This window comes from Mustela nigripes, chromosome 8 (genome assembly GCF_022355385.1).
Source record: "Mustela nigripes isolate SB6536 chromosome 8, MUSNIG.SB6536, whole genome shotgun sequence".
In the NCBI taxonomy this organism is placed as follows: Eukaryota; Metazoa; Chordata; class Mammalia; order Carnivora; family Mustelidae; genus Mustela; species Mustela nigripes.
This window is the reverse complement of record NC_081564.1, coordinates 34,844,098-34,867,492: the sequence shown is the minus strand read 5'-3', so window position 1 is coordinate 34,867,492 and position 23,395 is coordinate 34,844,098. Positions and strand designations below refer to the sequence as shown.

Here is a 23,395-nt window from a genome sequence, read left to right as displayed (position 1 = left end):
CTTGGTGTCCTGTCCAAGAAACTATTGCCTAATCCCAGGTCATGAATATTCACATGAATATATGTTTTATACTAAGAATTTTGTAGTTTTAGCTCTTACATTGAGCTCTTAATCAATTTTGATACAATCTTTGTATATGGTGTGAGGTAAGAATCCAACTTCATTTTTTTTTATTTTTTTTTAAAGATTTTATTTATTAATTTGACAGAGAGAAATCACAAGTAGACGGAGAGGCAGCCAGAGAGAGAGAGAGAGGGAAGCAGGCTCCCCGCCGAGCAGAGAGCCCGATGCGGGACTCAATCCCAGGACCCTGAGATCATGACCTGAGCCGAAGGCAGCGGCTTAACCCACTGAGCCACCCAGGTGCCCCCCAACTTCATTTTTTCACATATGAATATCCAGTTGTCCCAGCACCATTTGTATTATCTTCCCTTTAAATTTTCCTGGGCCCTTAATGAAAATCAATTGACTGCAAATGTAGGTTGTACTCTCAGTTCTGCTCCACTAATTTGTATGTTTATCTTTATGTCAGTTCCACACAGTCTTGATACTGTAGCTTTGCAGAAAGTTTTGAGAAGTGTGAGTCCTCTCTTACTACTTTATGGTTACCCATAGAGTCACCAAAAAATTTGATAATGTACCTTCAAATATATGTATAAGTATGACAGATATACTAGTTTTTAAATAGAATAGACACACTAATATACTAAATTTTGTACGATATGATGCAATGCAAAAACTGAATTTAAATGAAAATGAGATAAACAATATTTTTAAAATAATATTAAGTGTTATTTTATAGAAGATTGGCAGGTAAATTTCCACCTTTCCTTATGTCAATTATATTTATCTGAAAACTAGTCAAAAGGTGTTGCATATTTCAGGTTTTAAAACCGGCATAAAAATTCCCAAAGTCTTTTGTATCGTTAATTAATAAAATTTGTTTAAATATTTATTATTACATATTATCTCATCTCTATCACATCTTTTTAGAATATCTATTTTGTGTGCATTTTTAACAGATATATTAAATGTCAGTACAATAGTTCATATCCATTTTCCTTTCACATAATTTTGTCACTTGATATTGTAACTGTAAAATATATGAAAATATAAAATTATAAATATAAAATTCATCTATGATAATGTATATAGCTGTCATTTATACTCATTTTTTGTGTTATATTGTGTGACTATAACAATTTATTAAACCACTCAGTTTGTCCCCAAATTATTATTTTTGTTTAAAAAATTCTATGTCGGTGCACCTGGGTGGCTCAGTGGGTTAAGCCTCTGCCTTCAGCTCAGGTCATGATCTCAGAGTCCTGGGATCGAGCCCCACATCAGGATCTCTGCTCAGCAGAGAACCTGCTTCCCGATCTCCCTCTCTGCGAGCCTCTCTGCCTACTTATGATCCCTGTCTGTCAAATAAATAAAATATTAAAAAAAAAAAAGCTATGTTGACATCTTACTATATGTCTCTTGGTACATACATGCAAGAATATTACTAGGAAATCTACCTGGAGGTAGGATTATTGGGGCATATGATACATGCCTCTTTAACTTTACTAAATACTACCAAATTATTTTTCAAAGTGGCTGTACCCATTTCTGCTCTCATGAGCAACGTGTGGGAATCTTATTGCTCTATATCTTTATTTCTGAAGAATGTAAAAGTTCATTTAAAAGGTGATTACTGAGCTTCATCTAGTTGATTCAGACTTTAAAAAAAATGTGATGAGACTATTTTCTTCATAAGGACAGTGTGGCCAAAATGGTTTTAAAAGAAAACTAAGTGTATCTATGGACTATTAAATCTTATATCTCAGTTGAGAGTGAAAAACCTAATATGTCTAGGAAAATCTAATTTGGGGGAGTCTTTCAAACATTTATTGATTTCTCACCCCCTTCTAGTGCCAGGAGCTGTTCCTACTGAATCCATCCAAGGAAGTACTTTTGAAGAGAAGATATTTCTTCAATGGCGAGAACCAATTCAAACATATGGTGTCATCACTTTATACGAGGTAGTATATACATTCATTAGTAATTTAATTTTTCATTATAATGTCTATGATAGCTAAACTGTCTAGTATTTAAAAATGCATAATGGCATCATGTCTTTTAAGAAGTTTAACGCCTTTGATAGCTACAATGCTTCTTGCATAGAAGCAAAAAAACAAAAAACAAAAACAAAAAACAAAAAAAAACCTGGTTTTTCAGTTATGTGTCGTTTCAGGAAGTATGCTTATAATGATTTGGATGTTTCTAGACTATATGTTATTATATGTAAAGACACAACACGGTATTTTAAAAAATCACCCATATTAAAAGCAGTAAGTATTTTGAAGTGTACATTGATTAGGAGGCAACCACATAGTCTTATTCTTGTTAGCTATAAAATATTTTACTCCTGAATTATAGAAGAACACTGATTATCCAATTAGCAAAGTCAATAGACATTTCTCAGGGGTAACAATAGAATAATGTCTTTTGGTTTCTTGGTATTAGCAAAACATCCTTTAGACTTCCTTGACATAGTTTTGTCTACTGAGGCATATCAAATGATTGAATGATAGAGAGCAGAGAAGAATTTGATGAATTGTTCCAGGAAAAAAATAACAGCAGTAACAGGGAGTGACAGTCATCATCACGTCTGTATGAGCATCATTTCACTGTGCCTATTGTCATAGAAACAAGCAGGTACATTTTTTTTAAGCAAGCATTTATTTGAATGCAAATTTAACAAAATTATATGTTGTTAGGTCTCTAAAAATCGCGGCAATTCCTCTTATGGAACCTCTGCTTGAATACCTTTCAGAACTACTGACAAAAGACTGAGTAGATTAGCTGTCAGACAGTAATCGCTGGTAAACCCCCTCCCTGACCCAACTAGCCTTACATTTATGTTTCCTTACACCTTTAGAAAATTGGTATTGAGATGCAAAAAATAATGTTTTTAATTGAAAGCTAAACAACATAAGAGAAAAGAAAAAGTTGATTTTCATGTTAAGTTATTGACGCTGTTCCTTGGGCAGCTTCATTGTAAATGAATTCAGTGTTATAAAAATCTGTGGCTCAGCTTTGAAAGAACTAAGTGTTACCATCAAACAAGTTCATATTTTTTTCTCAGTGATCAGATTTTTAATTGATATTGTTGGGCCCAAGACCATTTTCTGGGCTCAGTTTTGGAGATTCCTACCTAAGAATAACAGATATTTTCCTAGAAAAGATAACAACCTTTGAACCAGTGTTAAGTGTCAAGAAATAAGTCCATCTGTCCTAAAAGCCACATGTAGATATCTAGACAGACAGAAAATGATAGCCAGATTCATTCTTCTTGATACCACTGAACATACTTCTTTGTGTAGCAAGTAACTTTAGCACAGAAACAATAGGAATAATAATTCAAAAGAGGAATCCGTTAATCTCTCTGAATTCAGCAGCCAGGGTCTCCCAGTTGAACACTGACCTAAATGCTGTTATAATTGGGGATACCTGAATGTGCCTTAAATCAGTGTTTTAAAAATCAGATCTAGGTAAGTGGAGCAGGTTGGTTTACTTTTCTAGGTACCAAAGGGAAAATGTCAAATGTGTGCATCAGGCTTCAGTGATGAAATACAAGTTTTCTCGCCACCAAATCTTTCTCTCTCTTAAACCCCTTTCTGTTCACGAAATAGGTCTTAGATAGGGTCTCAGGAAGGAGCTCTTCTTCAGCTCAGATGCACTGTATGCCATGCCCAGCGTGAGCGATAGTCAGTGATAGGCCCAGCTTCCTCCTGGAGCCAAAGACTGATGTAGAGCCAGACTTGGTCCCCTCCGGAGAACCATCGTCTCTGGCTACGGACATCATGCTAAGGAAATAGAGAACAGTTGTCCCCTCAAAAAAGGCAGGAACCTTAGGGACAGTGTATTCTGTCATAGAAGCACATTTGACTATAGGTAAAAACTGGAAAGTGAGGTAAATTATCATAGTTGAAGAAAAACTTAGTAACAAATGATACAGGTGTTTCATTAAAATAGGAAGCACAGTTGGCTCATTTTTGCAGAAGAGAAGAGAAAACAGGTTGAATACTGTAGATGTTGTACACGAATATGCTATGGGTTCAGATTATTTTCAGGTTCTCTTTATCTATTAGGCAAATATACCACACCATCAATGACTGGGAAATGTTCACATCATCGTTTTCTGCCAGGAGTCATGGCAGTTGGCAACATTAAAGCATTCTTCTGGTCCTAGTCTTTGCCTCTCCTTCTCATTTCCCTGACAACCATTTTCAGCCTTCATGAACGAGCCTTTCCTTTCTGTTTTCCCCACCTTTGTTCTGAATCTAGCTCTTTTGGTCCTTTACCTCTTGATCAGTCCTTTAAAAAAAAAAATTATTAACATATAATGTATTATCTGCTTCAGGGGTACAGGTCTGTGAATCATCAGTCTTACACAGTTCATAGCACTCACCATAGCACATACCCTCTCCCTGACCCCCCAGCAACCCTCAGTTTGTTTTGTAAGATTAAGAGTCTCATGGTTTGTCTCCCTCCCTGGTCCCATCTTGTTTCATTTTTTGATTAGCCCTATATTTTTATCAGAGTCATCTGCCTAAAACCTAGACTGATAAATACAGCTTTCCTCGACAGTGATCAAAATTTTAATTTTTTTAAATTAGAAATGTAATATTGCTCTCTGAAAGAATATTTTAAGTACAAAAGTATTCAACATAATATCATTGCTTCCCAATTTCACTTTTCAGAGTTAACAACTGGGTATATGACCTTCCAAAATTTTACAAGGTAGAAGTTATAGGGCAAGCAATCTCTATTTATGAATAGAGATCGATAAAATTTAATAAATGCTAGCAAACCCAGCATTTTTTACAAGAATACTACACCATATAATAAACTACCTCACATCATTAAAAAAAAAATACCAAAAGGACTGACATTCTAAACACAAAAGTTAAACTACCAGAACACTATAAGAAAAATAAAGAAGATATTTCTGTAATGTATCTTACTAAGCTTGACATAAGACCTGGAAGTTATATTTTAAAAGATTGACAGATTTACCTTCATAAGAATTTAAACTTCTGAACAACAAAAGATAGCACTAGTAAAGGTCTAAATACAGACAGAAGACTTGAGGAAATTATTTTCCTTATTTATAACAGTGCATGGGCTGTTGGGCACATTAAACTGACTTGATACAAATTGCTAAGAAATGGACAAAGCATTCCATTAGAAAAACTGGACAAAGAATAAGAGGAGGCAGCTCATAGGAAAAAGATCCAAGTAGCATTTAAGTGAAAAGATACCTATCCTGGGTGCCTGGGTGGCTCAGTGGGTTAAGCCGCTGCCTTTGGCTCAGGTCTTGATCTCAGGGTCCTAGGACCGAGTCCCGCATCTAGCTCTCTGCTCAGCGGGGAGCCTGCTTCCCCGCCGCCCGGCCCCCGGCTGTCTCTCTGCCTACTTATGATGTCTCTCTGTTGAATAAATAAATAAAATCTTTAAAAAAAAAAAAGATACCTATCCTACCTTACTAATGATTCAGAAAGGAAATAAAGCAAGTGCTACAAAAAGTTTAGGTCTGTATAATATGTGTTAAACAGTGATGTGGGCAAATGCACGTGTGCATAGACTGTTGATGGAAACATACATGTTGTATCTCTTACATAGGCAAATTGGATATCAAGCATTGCATAGAAGTTTATCAGCCAGTAATACTCTCCAATACAAAGGGGTATATACATATGTCCAAATATTTTCATTGTACCTCACTAACTCTATATGGCTCTTGATTGCCTAGTAAGTAAACTCCAGATTCCTGGCCATGTTCCCATTGACAAGCTTTGGGAACAAAAGGGGAAAATATATATGTACATATATATTTTATATATATGTACATATATTTATATATGTCTTATATATGTACATATATACTTTTATATATGTACATATATATTTTCCCTATATATATGATATACATAAATATTTTAAAAATAAATATAATATGTAATGCATTTACTATATTATATATAATGTAAATATTATATAGATATATATTTAATGTAAGATATATATAATGTAAATATTATATGTATATATATAAAAGAGAGAAAGAGGAAAACCAAGAAAGAGACTCTTAACTATAAAGAGCAAATTGATGGTTACCAGAAGGGAGTTGGGTAGGGGATGGGTTAAATAGCTGATGGGAATTAAGGAGGGCACTTGTCATCATGAGCACTGGGTGATGTATGGAAGTGTTGAATCACTCTATTGTACACCTGAAACTCATATTAAACTGTATGTTCACTAACTGGAATTTAAATTTATATGGAGGGAGGGAGAGAGTGTAAAAGGTACGGGGAGAAGACAGAAGTATAAAAGGTACTGTCCCTTCTCTTCTAGAAGTAACAGTACTGACAACAACTAATGATAGAATGAAATAAGTACCAAAGGCAAACCACTTTAAAGTGTGAGGAGCATAAAATGCAGTGTTTTGGGTACATAGCAAAGTAGAATATTCTGGATTTGTCAACAGATGGGGACATTCAGTAGTTAAAGACACCTGAAGGTCCTGGGCCTGGATAACTGGGCTCAACTAAGCACTACTGACTGAGATAGGGAAGAGTGTAGAAAGGAGTAGAATTTAAGGGCCATGTCAAGAAGTTTCATTTCAGTATTCAAGGCCTGCCATGATCTAATTCCGACTCATTCATTACTGCATCTCCCAATATTTTTCTCCTGGAACTTAGAGCTACATATATGGAATATTCTTTTCTCTGAAAACCTTCTAAACTATCACACCACCTGTTTTGGCTTATTTCCTTCTTTCCTCCTGATGCTCTCCTTTCCTGTCTCTTCTGCCTCTCTTTCAGCTTTTTATCTAAATATTATTTAAATACATTCTCTGAAGTATCCTAGGTTCTTCCTCCCCAGAAATCAGATTTCATTATTCCTTCCTCTGATTCTTTGGCTCTTTGTTAAAGGACTGTATTTAACACTAGCTGAAATTCCAATCAACTCACACTCCCTAAAAGATTTTTAATCCCTTTCTGGCCAAAGATTGCATGTTATTCTATTTTGGTTCTTTATGAATCTTTTGGTTCAGAACTTGAAACTATAAGTAGAGGAAGTGAAGGTAATTTGAGAAAATTTCAGGCATCTATTTATGAACCAGAAATCATCCAATATAAGCAACAGTTGATCCCCATCTCACCTAAGTGTAATCCCCACCTATGTTGTTTGCATGTCAGTTTGCTTTTGACTTGGGACATCCCATAAAACTACATATGCCCAATGTGGAACATCAGCATTTTTGGTTTTGTTTGTTTGGTTTTTTTTTTTCTTTTTCAAGATTTTATTTATTTGGGAGAGAGAGAAAGAGATCCCAAGTGAGGGGGAGAGAAGGGGAAGAGGGAAAGGAAGAAGCAGACTCCACATTGAGCAGGAAGCCCGATGCGGGACTAGATCCCAGGACTCTGGGATCATGACCTGAGCTGAAGGCAGACACTTAAGGACTGAGCCATCCAGGCACCCCGTCAGTGTTCTTCACACAGACTGCATCAAAACTGCCTTGGCCCTCAGCCAGCGATCCAGTGCAAGCATGGAAGCAGTCCCAAACTTTCCTTCTGGGAGTTTCCTGCTGGCACTTCATAGGCTCTTAATGAGCAAATGAAAAAATAAATGCCAAAAGGACCTGGTACATTTGGGTCTGAGCATGGAGGCATTTCTCTGTGTCCTTTAGAACAACTGCTCAGATAATATGCAGATCCCACAGACCATGGATTCTAGAATGGATTGCTCCTGTTCCTGTGGAGCGCGTTTTTTTATTCCTGGTATTCTGGAATGGTTTTGAAAGGGGTCAGTGGGCTCTGGGTGGCTTTGAGAGGGATTGATGACCTTTCTGACGTATTGTGTCTGTACATATACAACATACTTGGTTGTTAGGGATTTGTTCAAAGAGAGGGAGATGAGGGGCACCTGCGTGGCTCAGTCAGCTGAGCATCCCACTCTTGGTTTGACTCAGGTCATGATCTCAGGGTTGTGAGATCGAGCCCCACATCGGGCTTCGTGCTCAGCATGGAGTCTGCTTGAGATTCTCTCCCTCCCTCTCCTTCTACCCCTTCCCCCGCCACTCACTCTCACACACACACTCTCTCTCAAATAAATAAACGAAATCTTTTAAAAATAGTGAGGGAGAGGGTCCATAATTGTTATGAGTGCGTGCATTAGTGTGTATGTACATTTTTAGGGGTCGGGGAAAGAGGATCTATTAATCTTAGCAAATTCTCAAAGGGCTGTGAGCAAAAGTCCTGTGACGGAGCCCCCGTTCAGCTTATCCTGCATGACCATGGCGATAGGTGAATACCAAGCTGTGCGCCCCGTGGAGCAACAGGTCCCTTGCTCCAGCATTTGCTTTCTGCTCTATGGTCAGAGCGGTTGCCCTGACGGCCTACTTGCCCTAGTAAGAGCACGTGTGAGCGCATGCGCACACCTCTTCTCCCTGGGAGCTTTTTGAGGAAAATGTATACTCATTGCAAAATATGTACAGATTGCTATGGGGTCAGAAAGAAGAGTAAGACATCAGTACCTCCTCAGAAAGGAAGATGCATTTAGGTGAATAGTTCCACTTCCTTTGGCATATTTAAGCCATGATTTCAGACCACGCGAGAGCGTTCACAGCACACCATGATGTCCACCATGATGTCTCGCCAGGTGAGCTGCACGAACACAGCCACAACACCAGGCATTCAGCTGAGCCAGTGATGGTTAGGCCTCGTCCTAGAAGCTTTGCAGAGAAGGAAATGGGAACTCTGGCTTCAGACATGGCAGGTGGACACACTGTTCCAGTCTTGCCTCAACTCTCAGCATCTTTGAAAGCATTTCCTTCTTCAGACACTTTTTTCCTTTCCTTTCCTTTCCTTTTAGTTTTTCCTTCCTTTTGATTTCCATGACAGCTCTCTCGGTTGGCTTTTCTGGTTCATTTGTTGGTTTCTCCTCCTCCACCACTGATTATATTAAATGTCAGTGTTCTCTCTCAAATCCTTTCCCCAGCGACCTCACCCATTTCCTAAACCATAACATTGCAATGTTGATCACCTGCACATCTCTATTTCTGGGCCAGACCTCTCCAATCCCAGCCTGATACCGTGCACACTATGTCCACAAGCCAGCAGTTCGTTTCCCCTCTTCCATTCCATCTCTTTCAACAAGCGGGGCTTTCTTTTGCTTAAGCCCCAAATATGGAAACTATCCTGCATTCCTCCAACACCCCTCCCCACGGCTTCAGTTGATCACTGACTTCTGTCCATTTTGACTCTCAAATATGCCAATTCTTTTCATTTACTGCCTTCTTGGCCATGCTCACCTTATTCCCAACCATGGCACTATCAGAGGTGCTGAAGGTTCCCCCGTGGTCTCTGTGGTGGTTCCTGGTGGCCTCCCTTCCTCCCCTAACTGCCTCCATCCAACAAACAACTTCTCCCCCTGGCAGCTAATGTGGTCTTTTCATAAGGGAAATTAGATCCTTTGGTGTTCATGCTTTAAGATGTTCCAAGGCTCCCCATTGGATGCATCCATGCTTCTTATCTTAGGGTACAGAGCACTGCGTGGTATGGCCCATGCCCACTTGGATCCTGGTCAAAGGACCACACTCACCTCGCTTGCTGGGTCACAGTCACACAGGCCTTCTTTCTGTCCACTAACTGTGTGCAGAAAACTCCTGCTTCACAGCCTCGGTTCTTGCTGTTTTTTCCCAAACTCTTGGCATGGTAGGCTCTCTCACAAAATTCTCCTCAGATTTTTTTAAAAGATTTTATTTATTTATTGGAGAGAATGAGACAGAGATAATGAGAGAGAGTAGGAACAGAGAGGAGAGGGGGAAGTAGACTCCCCGCTAAGCGGGCGCCTGATGCAGGACTCGATCCCAGGACTCCAGGATCATGACGTGAGCCAAAGGCAGTCGTTTAACCAGTGGAGCCACCCAAGTGCCCCCCAGTCTCCTCATATTAACTGTCCGCCCCTCAGTGGCCCCTTCCACAGTCATTTCCAGTGGCTGACCATGTAGTCCTCTCTCCCTACAATATTCTTTGTCTTAGCACCGTGTTTATTTCATCTACTTAATTTTAGTATTTTCAAATTCTTAATTTATTTCCTGCATCTCTCCCAGCTCCACCCACTGTAGTCCAGATGCGGAGCTACCTGCGGGCAGGGCCTGTGTCCACCCACTGACCACAGTGCTTGTGGTGTCAGTGTCCACCCCATCGATATTCCAGTGGAATGACTGACTCTGAGCAGGGAGAGAAGGCAGGTCATAGATGGTTCAATCACCTTCCAAGCAGGTGAATGACGATGAGCCAAAGAATGTCAGAAAAGCCCAGTGTTTGTGGTACAGAAAATCCTATCCCCTGACCAGAGCAGAAGGTGATGTAATGGCCTTGTGTCAAGTATTCAGAGATATGTTGCAGGTCTTAAACCCCAAGATAGGGAGTTCGGATTTTGTCTCCCATACAAGTGTGTCCCATTAAAGATTTTAGTAAGGCAGTGAGATGAACAGGGAGCTGTACCTAGCCCTGGTGGGCTGTACTCCCCATTTATGAAGACTGTATCATAGGTGTTGAATTGTGTCTCTACTTCGCCATCAGCCTGTTACCTCTTCCAGGACAGGTCTCATGTCTCCCCCACCATGTGAGATCCCAGCTCAGAGAACCGAGCTTGGGTCACCAGAGGCAGGCAATGAATGTGTTTAGAATGGGCGAATGAATGAATTAATAAATAAACTTTGGGGAGCAAAAATGCCATCACAGCTTAGACCTACCCTCTCTGAATGACCCTTTTCTCTAGAAGTGTCAGTATGAGGACTAAGTAGACAGTGAAGCACACAGTGGTGCCGATGCTGAAGTTCCTCCCAGAGCAGCAGGTGGGAGACGCTGTCTTGTTTCTTGACTCAGAGTAACCTTGTGAGGGAAATAGGCTGGAGGGTTAACAGCAGATATGCCGCCTAACTCTGAGAGTGGTGTGTACTGTAGTGATTAATATATACAGCAAACATTTTCTTGCCAAAGCTTAGATGATTCAATCTAAATAATCTCGCAGAGAGGTCCCCCTAATTATAATGACATGGTATAAATATAAGAATAAAGAATGTCAATTATCACTCCGTATAATAACAGTGTTAGTGTTCATGCACATAAATTATAAGTAAGTTTACCTATTTAAAAGCAAGAAAAGTGCTCGGTTTTGCAATTTAAAACTTTTGATATGGCACATTTAAAAATTATGTCATTACAACCAGTAGAAGTTCGTAATCACCACTAAAATGCGCGTTCGTGAATAGTTGATGAACTACTTACAGTAAAATTCTTTAAAAAATCATTTGAAAGGGCAAATTTAAAGATACCTATGATATATTTATTTTCACACATTCCAGACACATCCAATGTGCTTTAAACACCTGTTAAGTGGCAAACATATAAGAACCTTCTAGGGCAACATAGGAATGTTGCCCTAGAAGGTTCTCTAGAATGGCAGCTCCTACTCCCGCACGGTGATTTACATATAAATTTTAGTAAATGAAAATTAAATAAAATGCTCAGGGCCTCAGTCTCACGAGCCACATTGCAAGGGGTCTGTCACCACTTGTGGCTGGTGGCTACTATGAGAGTGCAGAGTAGAACATTTCTATCATGACAAGAAGTCCAGTCAGATAGCATGGCTCTGAAGAAAAAGTAGTAAATACCACTGTTCATGAGCACCACTGTCATACCATCAGGAGCTCCTGATGTGTGTCTGGGATTTATTGTGAGACCAGATATCTTGGCCCACCCTGATGAAAACATTTAATGGCACCCTTGTTCCCAGGAGACAATACTCCTATTCAGTGCAGAATCAAGCTGGCCCCTGGATGAGAGATGAGGCCTTACCCTTGTATGGTCCTTATCTGTTTAAACTAGTTGTACATTTTGTGATGTTGTTTTAAGCCAACTGTAATGTAGTTTTTCCAAAGTGACATTTTGAAAGCAAACAACTTCAAGGTATTAGCTTAAACCTGAACTCATCCTTTATGTTCTAATCTACTGGCTTTCAGTTCCTCTGTCTATAAAAGTAATAACTCAAAGCAGTTTTGGCTGAGTTCCTGAGCCCCTTCACTGGATCCAGGATTTGAAGCGTCTAAGTTAGTAGAGGAGCTTATCATGAAGCATCTGACAGTGCATACATCACAGGGGTTTATTGGATAAAGATGTGATCCCGGTGCACCTGCTCCAGACATGTTATCGCTTTCTTATTCTCCTGCAGATCACCTACAAAGCAGTCAGTTCCTTTGACCCCGAAATAGATTTATCCAATCAAAGTGGAAGAGTTTCAAAACTGGGGAATGAAACCCATTTTCTGTTCTTTGGACTGTATCCGGGGACCACGTACTCCTTCACCATCCGAGCCAGCACAGCTAAGGGGTTTGGACCTCCAGCCACAAATCAGTTCACCACCAAAATATCAGGTATTATACCTTTGTGACTTATGTCTTTCATCAGCGGTGGCGGTTTTTGTACCTTTTCATCCCCATTGTCAAGGATACAAAGCTCACCCCGACTGACCCATTGTATTCAGATGAGCACTTGGGCATATGTGCAAATCAGACTCATGGGATGGAATAAAATACTGCAAGTACTTATAATTTGGAAGCTTAAGATCCTTCTGCATTGGCAAGTAGCCGCGTTGTGTCATTTTGCACTAGAGGACCTGAACATAGAGTGAGGGTTCTGGTCTGCGTGCTCCTGTCCCCTTCACAGTACAAGTTACCAGAGCAGCACCATTGGAAAGATCTCTATGGTGAGCCATGACTGATTTTGTGCTCGGGGGAAAGACCGCATTATATGGAGTCTGCTTCCAGAAGGATCAGCCTTCATAGGGACCTTTACCGTTCATAGTTGCACATCCTCTGCAATGACAGAGGGGTGGTCCCAGACACTTATATCCCCCAGCTTTTTGATGGTAGAGACTCAGTTATGCCATCCAACCAAAGACATAATTTGAGAAGTAGTTCTGGGCATGTGCAACTGTGCAGAAAATGTGTTTGTGCTTCAGACTAGAGGAAATGGAGTTGCCATCTGCTGTGGGATATATAATAGCAATGAACACAATTCCATGGACATTTCCTTTTTCCATTTAACCCCCTTTGGGTATGAGTGGTGAAGTATTTGAGTTTTGACCTTGCCTGTTTAGGCTAGGGGAAGATGAGCAAGAAGCTGGTGAGGGGAATAACTCTAGCTAAGTAATGTTTAGCTTTATTTTTTTTTTATCTATTGTCTATTTTTTATCTTTATCTATTGTCCCTCATTTCTAGTTTTTGGGAAGTTTTGCTTAGAATCAGAGGCAGGCTTACAACAAGAGTACTATAGGGGTGTGTGGGTGGCTCATTGGGTTATGTGTTTGCTTTCAGCTCAACTCATGATCCTGAGGTCCTGGGATCAAGCCCCATATCAGGGCAGGGGTTTTCTGCTCAGTGGGGAGTCACTTCTCCCTCTCCCTCTGCCCTTCTCTCTGCTTGTGTGTTCTCTCTCTCATATAAATAAAATCTAAAAAAAAAAGTACTATAAGCACTCAATTAGGTTTTGAGGGAGGGAGGTTTGGAATTTTGTTTTTAAGGGGAAACTTGAGGGGAAATTTTTCATCATATAAGATTTTGTTTATGAACACAAACTCAACTTGAAGTTCAACATACACTTGATATTTCATAACAAACATTGGGTAATAACAATATGGAGAGTTGGAAGAAGAGGAAGATGCCCTTGTGAGGTTAGGAAAATGCCATTTAGTCCTACATCTCTGGAGACCACTAGACTTGGAATCAGAAAATCTGGCTTCTAGTCGTAATTTCTATGCACGCCCTCTCTGATCTTGATCAAGTGCACTGATAACCTAGATGTAATTAAGGTGATAGAATCTGGTGCTTTAACTTATGATGGAGACTGAAGAGGAAATGTGTGCCAGTATGTGTATCTCTAAGCCTTCTTTGTTTTGGTAGTTTCCCCCTATGGAAACTATATTTCAAAGAGTATTATCTTAAAGATGTTCTTTTAGAAAAAAAGAATTCATTTTTATCATTTCTTGTTATACAAAAATTCTATTTGATATGACTCTGACTGCTGTTAACCTCCCAAGTTCCTATAGTTCTATCCAAAAACAAAGACAGTTGACATTTTTGTTAGCCTGCACAGACTCATCAAGAATAACTATTTGATTTTTATAGTTCAAAGAAAATTACAGTTTATGGGCCCCAATTTTCTACTTTCATGGACCTCAGAGAAAGAACTATTCTCTATACAAAATGTAATTCTGTGTTATGAATCAGAGTTAATTTTTAATAGAATTGGAGTTAATTTTTAATGCTGAGAAAATCCAATAAATGGAAATGAGATATAACCCATGCCTTTTACATAAAAGCTTTTTATATGTAAGAGATTTAAAAAACTATATTTGTAAAAAAAAAATGATCACTAGTGTTCTCATCAGTCACCTACTCCTGTGGTTCTTAAAAAGACCATGTGCCCCCCACATCACAGCTTTGATCCATCTATTCCATGGCAATGACAAAGTTATTGAAGAACTCTATCATTATCTTCACATGAGAAGACTAAACAATCTAGAAAACAAAGAATGCCAGAAAATAGACTTGGAAATAGGATTCTCTTGAAGTGGGGGAAAAGAATGAACATTGGTAGAATTGTATTTACCTGACACCCTTTATTTTCTCTTTCAATTCCCATAATAACTCTAGAGGGTAATTTCTCCTATTTTGAAAGAAGGGTAAACTGAAGACCCAGAGATAATTCGTGAGCCTAAGCTCTTACACTGATTAAAACAAAACAACAGAAAGTCAAACCAAGCCTTCCTTACTCCAATTCCCGTACCTTTTCCACCTTCCTGCTCTCCCTGACAGCCCATTCGTGGTCACTAATTTCAACGAGCCTCTCTGGCTTCTACAGTCTTCTTCCGATTTCTAGATGGATCTGTGGCATACACAGAGTTTTCCACCTTGACTTTGATGGGAGAGCTATAATATTCAGTTTTATGATCCTAGTGATTATTTCTTAAATATGCATTTAAAGCTATTTCTAAAGAAGAGCATACCTACCGAGAAGTATACACATTGTAAGTGCCCAACTTGATGTATGTTCTCAAGCTAACCTACACCCATTCATCAAGAATGCAAATCAAGAGAGAGACTATTAGTACCACCTCACAAGCCCCCTCATACTCTCTCCCAACTTGAACTCAGGATCAAAGAAGTTGACATATACTGGTTTTAGCAGCAGTTCCTAATATTCTGTATAAGGTATATACACAGAGGCCGTCCATGGTCGGTTCATAACTATAGTTGAAGTGCACTGTGTTCTTAATGTTCTTTCCAAACAGAACTAGAAGGAAAACCGAAAAGATCGATCAGAAATAACGAATCTCCCATCACACATTTTTCCCCCCAGCGCCCTCTATGCCGGCTTATGAGCTCGAGACCCCTTTGAATCAAACGGACAACACGGTGACAGTCATGCTGAAACCAGCACAGAGCCGAGGCGCGCCTGTCAGGTACTGAGTAGAGGAGGGGCGGGCTGGCTCCAGAGACACAGACCCTAACATCACACTAATGAATTTCTTGACCCTGTTTTCTAGGGATTTGCTACAAACATCAGTCAGCATGTAAACCCATTTCTTTATTAGCTCTAATTAAAAGAAATGACTCAGGAAAGGGGACGTGCTTTGATATGGGGTGATCAAGTATTGTGTACAGAGTTTGATTCTGATGCAAGAGGGTTGTTCTTTGAAGATAAGGAACAAAAGCCTTAGTCTTTTGAGAGGTGGCTTTGAGTCTAACAAGTAAGTGCTTGCTGCAATTTTGTTACCCAAGGGCCAATGACATTTTTATCTTGAGCTCTCATCTTTCAATGGACCTTTGGGTTTTTTTGCCTGTTTGTTTGTATACCTGGGGTTTTAAGTCAGTTAACTTCTGGGAAATTGGCTGATTTCTCCATTGAATATGTGGTGTAACTTTTTTTTTTTTTTTTAAAGAAACAGATGATTGGAAAGAGCATTGTGAAGTCTTTATTTGAACATATTTAAGTTTATTACCAACATGTAGGCCCTATTTCTCATTCTGCGGTGATTTATATAGCTAAGAAATTACAAAGTGTAACTTTTACAGTGAATGAATAAAATAAATTTATTCTTCCTAGGAAGGAGCAAAGGAATGCCTGAATAACTCTTGAGTATGAACTTGTCATAAGCTCATTAATCTATATAAATGAAATCTCTACTTGTTTCAGAGCGATTTAGATATTCTGTACCATCAGAATAGATTCCCTTCAAAATAACCTATTATTTCGAATAGCGTACTCTGAGGAAACGTTTACATTCCCATTTAGGCCTCTGTAGGGTTTGTTTCAGTACTCCTGGTATAGAATTTTACTCCATTAACCTTTTGAAACCTGGCTCTACTTGATCATGTTTTCACTACAGTATCATAGGCAATCAGTTGGACTTCTTTCTACATGATAAGATATGTACAAGTTTCATTTCACAGAGTTAGCAATAAAAAAAAAGCAGCATTCTTTGATAGGCAAGTCCAATGAGGGTGGGATCACAGAAATTTTTATTTGAAAAATGTAAAAAATTTTAGGAGACAATTTCTAGTTCGCTCTGTTGACTTGACATAGTAGGAAAAGATTTTCATGTCAGGGATTGAGGACTGCCCTCCAATAGTGCGGTCCGCGAGAACACTACGAAATGTGTGAAAGCCCTACTCCAAATTTAAGATATTATTACTACTAGAAAAACGTAGCCGCTGACACTACCTAGGCCCTTTGTGCTGACTTCTGTACAGTGCCAAGGGGTTGCCCTAATCCGAATGACCCAAGACACATGCTCATTAGACAGCTGGCCAAGATCCGAGTGTATCCGTGGCCATGGGTCAGACTTTTTTCACTCCAGAAAGTTGAAGTCTTATTAGATGAAAACTGATGCTCTGACCATGGCCTTGGGAGCATCATTTTCTTGTGACCCGTTTAAGAATCGCCTAGACTCAGCAACATGGGCTGTTAGGACAGGAGTCCGTGTTCTCCTACAGAAGCATTAGGATAAAATGAAAGCGTATAGGCCACTCACTTTCAAGGCCTCCAAATGGAAGGGATCTGAAATCCTAACCTTCCCAACTCACATAAACTCCTTTTCATCTTCTGTTCTTACTACCTCTTTCCTTCAAACACTTTCAATCAGATTTTCGCCCATATAATTCATTCTCTGTATAGGACTTTCCAAGTCTGAGTTTTCAAATGATAGTCCTTTGGGTCATCTATATCATCCCCCTTCCCAATTCTCCTTTCCTTACTTTTTTTAAAGTGCCTCTTACATCCACACTACCATTCATATTTTCTAAACATGCCTTTGTTTAAACAAGGCATTATCTTTTTGTTTTCTTTTATACCTTTCTAGTTGTTTTTGGATACTGGAGACTTATCAGTTGGTTAATTGTAGATATCCTCAGGCTTTTTATTCTTATAAAAGGATACCTTCAGGTGCTTGTCAGAGTGTCCAAAATACATGGCTTCACCATGTTTCACATCATTTCTTGAAGGCCAGTCTCTAACTCTGCTAATATTTCAGTTTCTGTTAACACACCCTCCTTCACAACTGTCATGATACCCTATTTCCAAGCTAACCATAGCTCCACTTTGATTAAACATTGTCTTGTCAGGGAACCTGGGTGGCTCAGTGGGTTAAAGCCTCTGCCTTCGGCTTGGGTCATGATCCCAGGGTCCTGAGATCCAGCCCCACACCGGGCTCTCTGCTCTGCAGGGAGCCTGCTTCTTCCTCTCTCTCTGCCTGCCTCTCTGCCTACTTGTGATCTCTGTCTGTCAAATAAATAAATAAAATCTTTAAAAACAACAACAACAACAACAAAAAACATCGTCTTGTTATTGGCCAAACATTCCTTGAATTTACCAGGGTTGCTTTTCATCGTCTCTATGATTCCTTCTTCCACAATATTAGCATCTTGAAATTCGTAAATGTACCATCTATGTTCATCATCTAAATCCATGCTAGAATCAAGATCAGTTCTTATGGGAAACTATTCAGTAAGTGTTACAGGCAAACCCACTACACATACCACCTTATCTGGAAGGATACTTATCTTAAATGTGTAAATTTTATTAGCACAAAATTGAGAATGGAAATTATCATGACCCCACCTGTCAAAAAGTTGTGTGTTTTTGTTGTTGTTGGGGTTTGGGTTTTTTTGTTTTGGTTTGGTTTGGTTTTTTTTTTGTGTGTTTTTTTGCAAGAAAGTGAATGTTCTTTTCAAGGGATTTGGTATTACAGTACAACATAATGGGACTGATTATCTATTGAGTAGATGCAAGACCAATATAGCTAGAAAGACTAGTTTGGAAAAAAATGTCCGTAATACTTTGAAGCTAAATGAGGTATATGAAAATTTTCAATTTCATTTAATGTTTAGAGAAATAAGAACTCTGATTAGGGAATCATGGGGACCTAAAATATAAAGCCATAATGTAGATTAAAACATCTGAACACATCTGGAAATTTGCAAAATGCACATGTAATCAAACTGCAATACAAGAAGGCTTTTCCCAAATGATAAGATAAAGACTAGAAGAAGGAGGGAAATGGAACTGAACATCTGTTTGCTTTCCTGGATTTCGCCCAGTATGATATGCTCAAAAATACTGTCATTGTGTGATTTCCAAAGGCAATTCTTTCAATTGATTTGATTTTTCTTTAATCCATAATCATTGGTGTTAAAAATTCAGTCCCACTTCATTTATGCACTTCACCAAGGAAGGTGGTTTTGCATTGATTCCACTACAGACCCTCAGCTTGCTTAATGCAGATTCTTAAAATTGCACTAAACTCTCAATGTAAACGATTGCTGTCTTTTTATTGATCAGCACATCAGCACTGTCACATAAAATTATTTAAATCCTGAGATGGCCAAGAAGAACACAAATTCCGTCATTCTAGCCAGTCAGCCAGCACCTAGGACAGAATTTTAATGTCTGTTCATGGATTCAATTTTTTTCTTTAATAAGACAGGGGAAAGCTTAATTTTCTTTTACTCATTTAGAATCTCCTCATTCCTCTTTCTTCTCTCCACTGTTCATTACACGCAGACAGTCCAACAGAGAAAATCCTTGTAATTTACCAGTAAAATACCAGCTCTAAATAAAGAATAAGTAGTTTTACACAAGCTATGTGCTTTTCTTGCACGAACAAAAATTCTCTCCATGATTTTACTCTTTTGCTGTATGTACTGTGTGCCAGTGTCCCTCAATGATGTTTTATACCTTCTCATGGTCTACAGCACAAGACCTCAGCACGTCGGTGCGCCTTAGATGATGGTGTTTTCAAATGACTCTCATTTTTGTTCTTTAGGCATTGTTGACTCAATTTATTCATAAATGTTTTGGAGCTATATGTCTTCTTAATTAAAACTCAGGGCTTGAATATGCTAATTAAACATTCTGATATTCATTTCAGTGAAACGTTAGAAAATTACCATTTTAAGGACTCATTCTTTGATTCATTCATTCAGGAGAAACTACCGAGTGGGGAAAACATCTATTTAGAGGTCTGTCCATAGGGATGGGAGGTGGGCAACAATCAGAGCAACCAGAACAGTAAAGCAGATGCCTTAATGTGAGAATACGCTTTGAATGGACGGCAGCCCCCTTGTTCTTCTAACAAGGGTAGTCCTAATTGTTTTGATGCTGTGCTTTTACTGCCATTGGTAACTTCTTATACTGTGGTTATCTTTGCAATGAACACTTCCTCAACAGTTATATTTAAAAAACAATTTGCAGTGCAGTGCCTGGGTGGCTCAGTTGTTAAGCGTCTGTGTTTGGCTCAGGTCATGATCCCAGGGCCCTGGGATCAAGCCCCGCATGGGGCTCCCTGCTCAACAGGATGCCTGCTTCTCTCTCTCCCACTCCCCCTGCCTCTGTTCCTTTTCTTTCTGTCTCTCTCTGTGTCAAATAAATAAATAAAATCTGAAAAAAAAAAAAAAAATTGCGGATAGTTTTGGTTGTAGGGATCAGGGCCACAATCTTAAAGCAAATTGGAACTTCACTACATTATGAATGGGGAAGAGATGAGGTCATAAGGAAGGGATGAAAGAAATAGTTTGCCTTATTTTTTTAAAGCACATGTTGGGTGAGCCTGGTGGTGGGTATTATGGAGGGCGTGTATGACATAGAGCCCTGAGTGTGGTGCATAAACAATGAATGCTGGAACACTGAAAAGAAATAAAATAAAATAAAATGAAAAAAAGATTTCAAATGAGACAGGGAATATTTTCTGTTAGTAAAAGGCAGGCATAAATGTTTTTATTCATCCAAAACACTTTTGATTTAAAAAAAAAAAAAGATGTGTACCATATAAAAACTTCAGTTTCATGCATAAATCAAGAATTTATTTATTTTTATATAATATATTCGGCTTTTTATAAAAAGATTTCACCTTGAACTCATTGCCGCGGTAGACTTGACAAATGTGTGCTGTTTTCATTTACTCTTCTCTGTCACTTTTCCCTTTATGCTGGTTTGCCTTATTAGATAGCCAGCAAAACGTGTATGGATCTTAAAGCCTCATTGTTCACTTCTAGTATTTCTGCATTTACCCAAACTACTCATCAAATATTCTTTTGTAACAAATCAGATAGAAAATTAAACATGCATTAAAGGATGCTATTTTTTTCTCATCACTGAGCTCTTTGCCCTTTGAAAACTCTATGCTGTGTTCTTAGACTAAGGTGAAGGACAGGTTTTCATTCTGTTGTGGATAAATAGTCAGTAAAGCAATTATATTTATCTTAAGAAAATTTATTAAACTTCCTAAAAATGTCTGATTTGATCCTGGAGCAATACGGAAGACCAGATTTGTTCTTTTTTCGTGGCCATCAGCTTGCACTCACGTTCCCAGCTGGTTGTCACACATAAGTTTTTATTAAAGGGATTTAGCAGGAGAATGTCAGGGAGTCTGTGAAAACTGACACCTCGGATGGGACAGTGAAACAGATCTTTTGACAGGAGAAGCAAAGAAAGAGATCATTATAATTAATGAGTGATAGGAGACAATTGTGTGTTTGGTTTTAAGAAGTTTCCTGCAGAAATTACACTTGTTAGCATATAATTAATTATGGTTTAGGAAGTTTCATATTAGGAAGTATGGACCAGATATTAATTTTTGAAAAGTTCTTTTAAGGCAGCAGCAATCCATTTGCCTAACATCAGTAAGTCCAAGGAAAGACATTTTCACTCTGTGCATACCACCAGCTTGGTCATACTGTTCTCTTCTGCTTCATGCAAGGAGCCTGAAAGCAAATCAACATTATGAGGTTCTTGTCAGGATTAAAAGAGGTAGTGTTTTGTTTTGTTTTGTTTTTTTAAAACACTCCAAACTGTACTTCACACCTACTAACTGCTGTTTAAGTGTTTTTCCTTACAGCAGCCCTTTCAAACTGAGTCAGTAGGTGATTTGTGTTGTTTCTTTTCATAGAACTAACTCTGGTCCTCTCGCTTTTCCTTTGTCTCATTTTTTTTAAAAATCTGATAACACAAAGAAAGTCTTACTTTTACACGAAAAATAAAGGATTTAATAATTGTCTCTATCAATAAAATCCATAAATAATAGAATTCCAATAAATTCTGTTATCTCTACTATATTTTGAAATTGGATTGCATCTGGCTACCTATTTACTTCTGCATTTGCAAGTTTTTGAGAATTGATATTATAAATAGGTAATGAACCTTTCTTTGCCCCAATTCTGTATGTAGTATAGCTCTTTAAAAAGTTGGATGTTTCCCTGCTAGCGTCTGAACCCTTAGCTATTATGGTTATTTTTACTGAATAAACTTAACCATAGAACAAAAGGAAACTGATCTTCTGTTTACAACCATTCTGAAAGTAAAATCCATAATCTGACACCAGATTATGGGCAGTTGGTGATACACGGAACTTGGCTCAGTGAAGTCTAATGTCCTCTTCACCACTGAAGAATCTGATTCTTCTTCCCATTTCTTAAAAAATATCTGTATGCATACTTGTGATTCAAGTACCATCTTATGGTCATTTAATCATTATGATTATCTTAGAATTTATTCCCTAGATTCTAAAAATTATCTTTTTCATCAAAACAGTTTTGTCCAAAAATTCTATCTTGGGCCAGAGGAACCAGTTAAATCATGATTTGCAAATGTTTTTTATTACTTTTTCCCCATAAGTTTGTGCCTTTATTTTATTTTCTTGTTGGAATGACAATATTATTCTGAGAAAGGAAAAACTATCGTGTTTTCCTTCCCCACAATGCAGAATTTATCTTAAGACCCAAAGATCCTGTAATATAAATTTAAAGTAATATAATTTTAAATTAGCTATTTTAAGTAAATGTATAATTTCCGTATCTAAACAGGGCTTTTCTGTAAATTACGTAGAAACTGCAGAATCAATAATCAAGAACATTTTACCCTGAGTCCCAAGATAGCATCAGATGTCATGCATGGCCTTTTAGGCAGGTAGAATCACTCTTTCCTCCTTTGGCATATTCTAAGGAAGAAAGAATAATAGTCAAATAACCACTTTGTTCCATGGGTCACATAAATTGTGGACTTATCTTTTAAAATGAGACCCAGGATATAGAGAAGGGACATACTCGGAAGTTAAATAAACCCGGTTTCTAATCCCAGCTCTCTCAATGATGAGCTATGTGACTGTTACCCATTTCTTCACATCTCTAAGCCTCATCTTTGCAGAGCAAGGTAATATCACCTTATCTCAGGGAGCTATAAGGATTACAGTTATTAAGTACTCACTAGGTTTGGGGCACTGAGCTGAGTACTGGGAACACAGAAGAACCTGTTATAGGCTCTCTTTGGGGGTTCGCAATCTGGATGGGAGGGACCAGCGGGTCATTTGGTCCCCTACTGCATGGATGAGGACTGGTACAGAAAGGCCAGGGGGAGGGGTTGTACATGGGAAGGTCAGGTAAGACTTCAGAGAAGCGGCTCCGAAGCCAAGGAGCTGAATCTTGCAGATGGATATTGTCCAAGAAACATATGTCCTGGGGAGGTATTTGCAGAGGAGATTAAGTGTGTGTGGCAGGGAATAAATAATGAGTGAGACAGAGGAGTTCCAAAAGGGCAGGAAGGACTGAGCAAGTCAGCCTGACCTGGGGATGAGAAGAGTATTAGAATTAGAGTGAGCAGAACAGGCCGGGGGTGGGGGTGGGGGAGGTGGAGACGGGCAGGGAGCCACAAGAGAGATCAGGCTAGATTGGGCAGCCTCATGCTTCATGCCAAGGAGTAGAGATGTAGCCTTTCGGCAGTGAGTA

At 38.7% G+C, this 23,395-nt stretch overlaps 1 protein-coding gene across 13 annotated transcripts in view; it reads left to right on the top strand.

Moving 5' to 3' along the window:
- Positions 1-23,395, top strand: part of PTPRM (protein tyrosine phosphatase receptor type M) — a 777,671-nt gene that overhangs the window by 482,505 nt on the left and 271,771 nt on the right. For all 13 annotated transcript variants that reach the window (XM_059409214.1, XM_059409213.1, XM_059409212.1 and 10 more), the window contains exons 9-11: positions 1,915-2,024; positions 12,292-12,493; positions 15,480-15,582. In XM_059409214.1, coding sequence (XP_059265197.1) covers positions 1,915-2,024; positions 12,292-12,493; positions 15,480-15,582 — 415 coding nt within the window. The remainder of the gene's footprint in view (positions 1-1,914; positions 2,025-12,291; positions 12,494-15,479; positions 15,583-23,395) is intronic.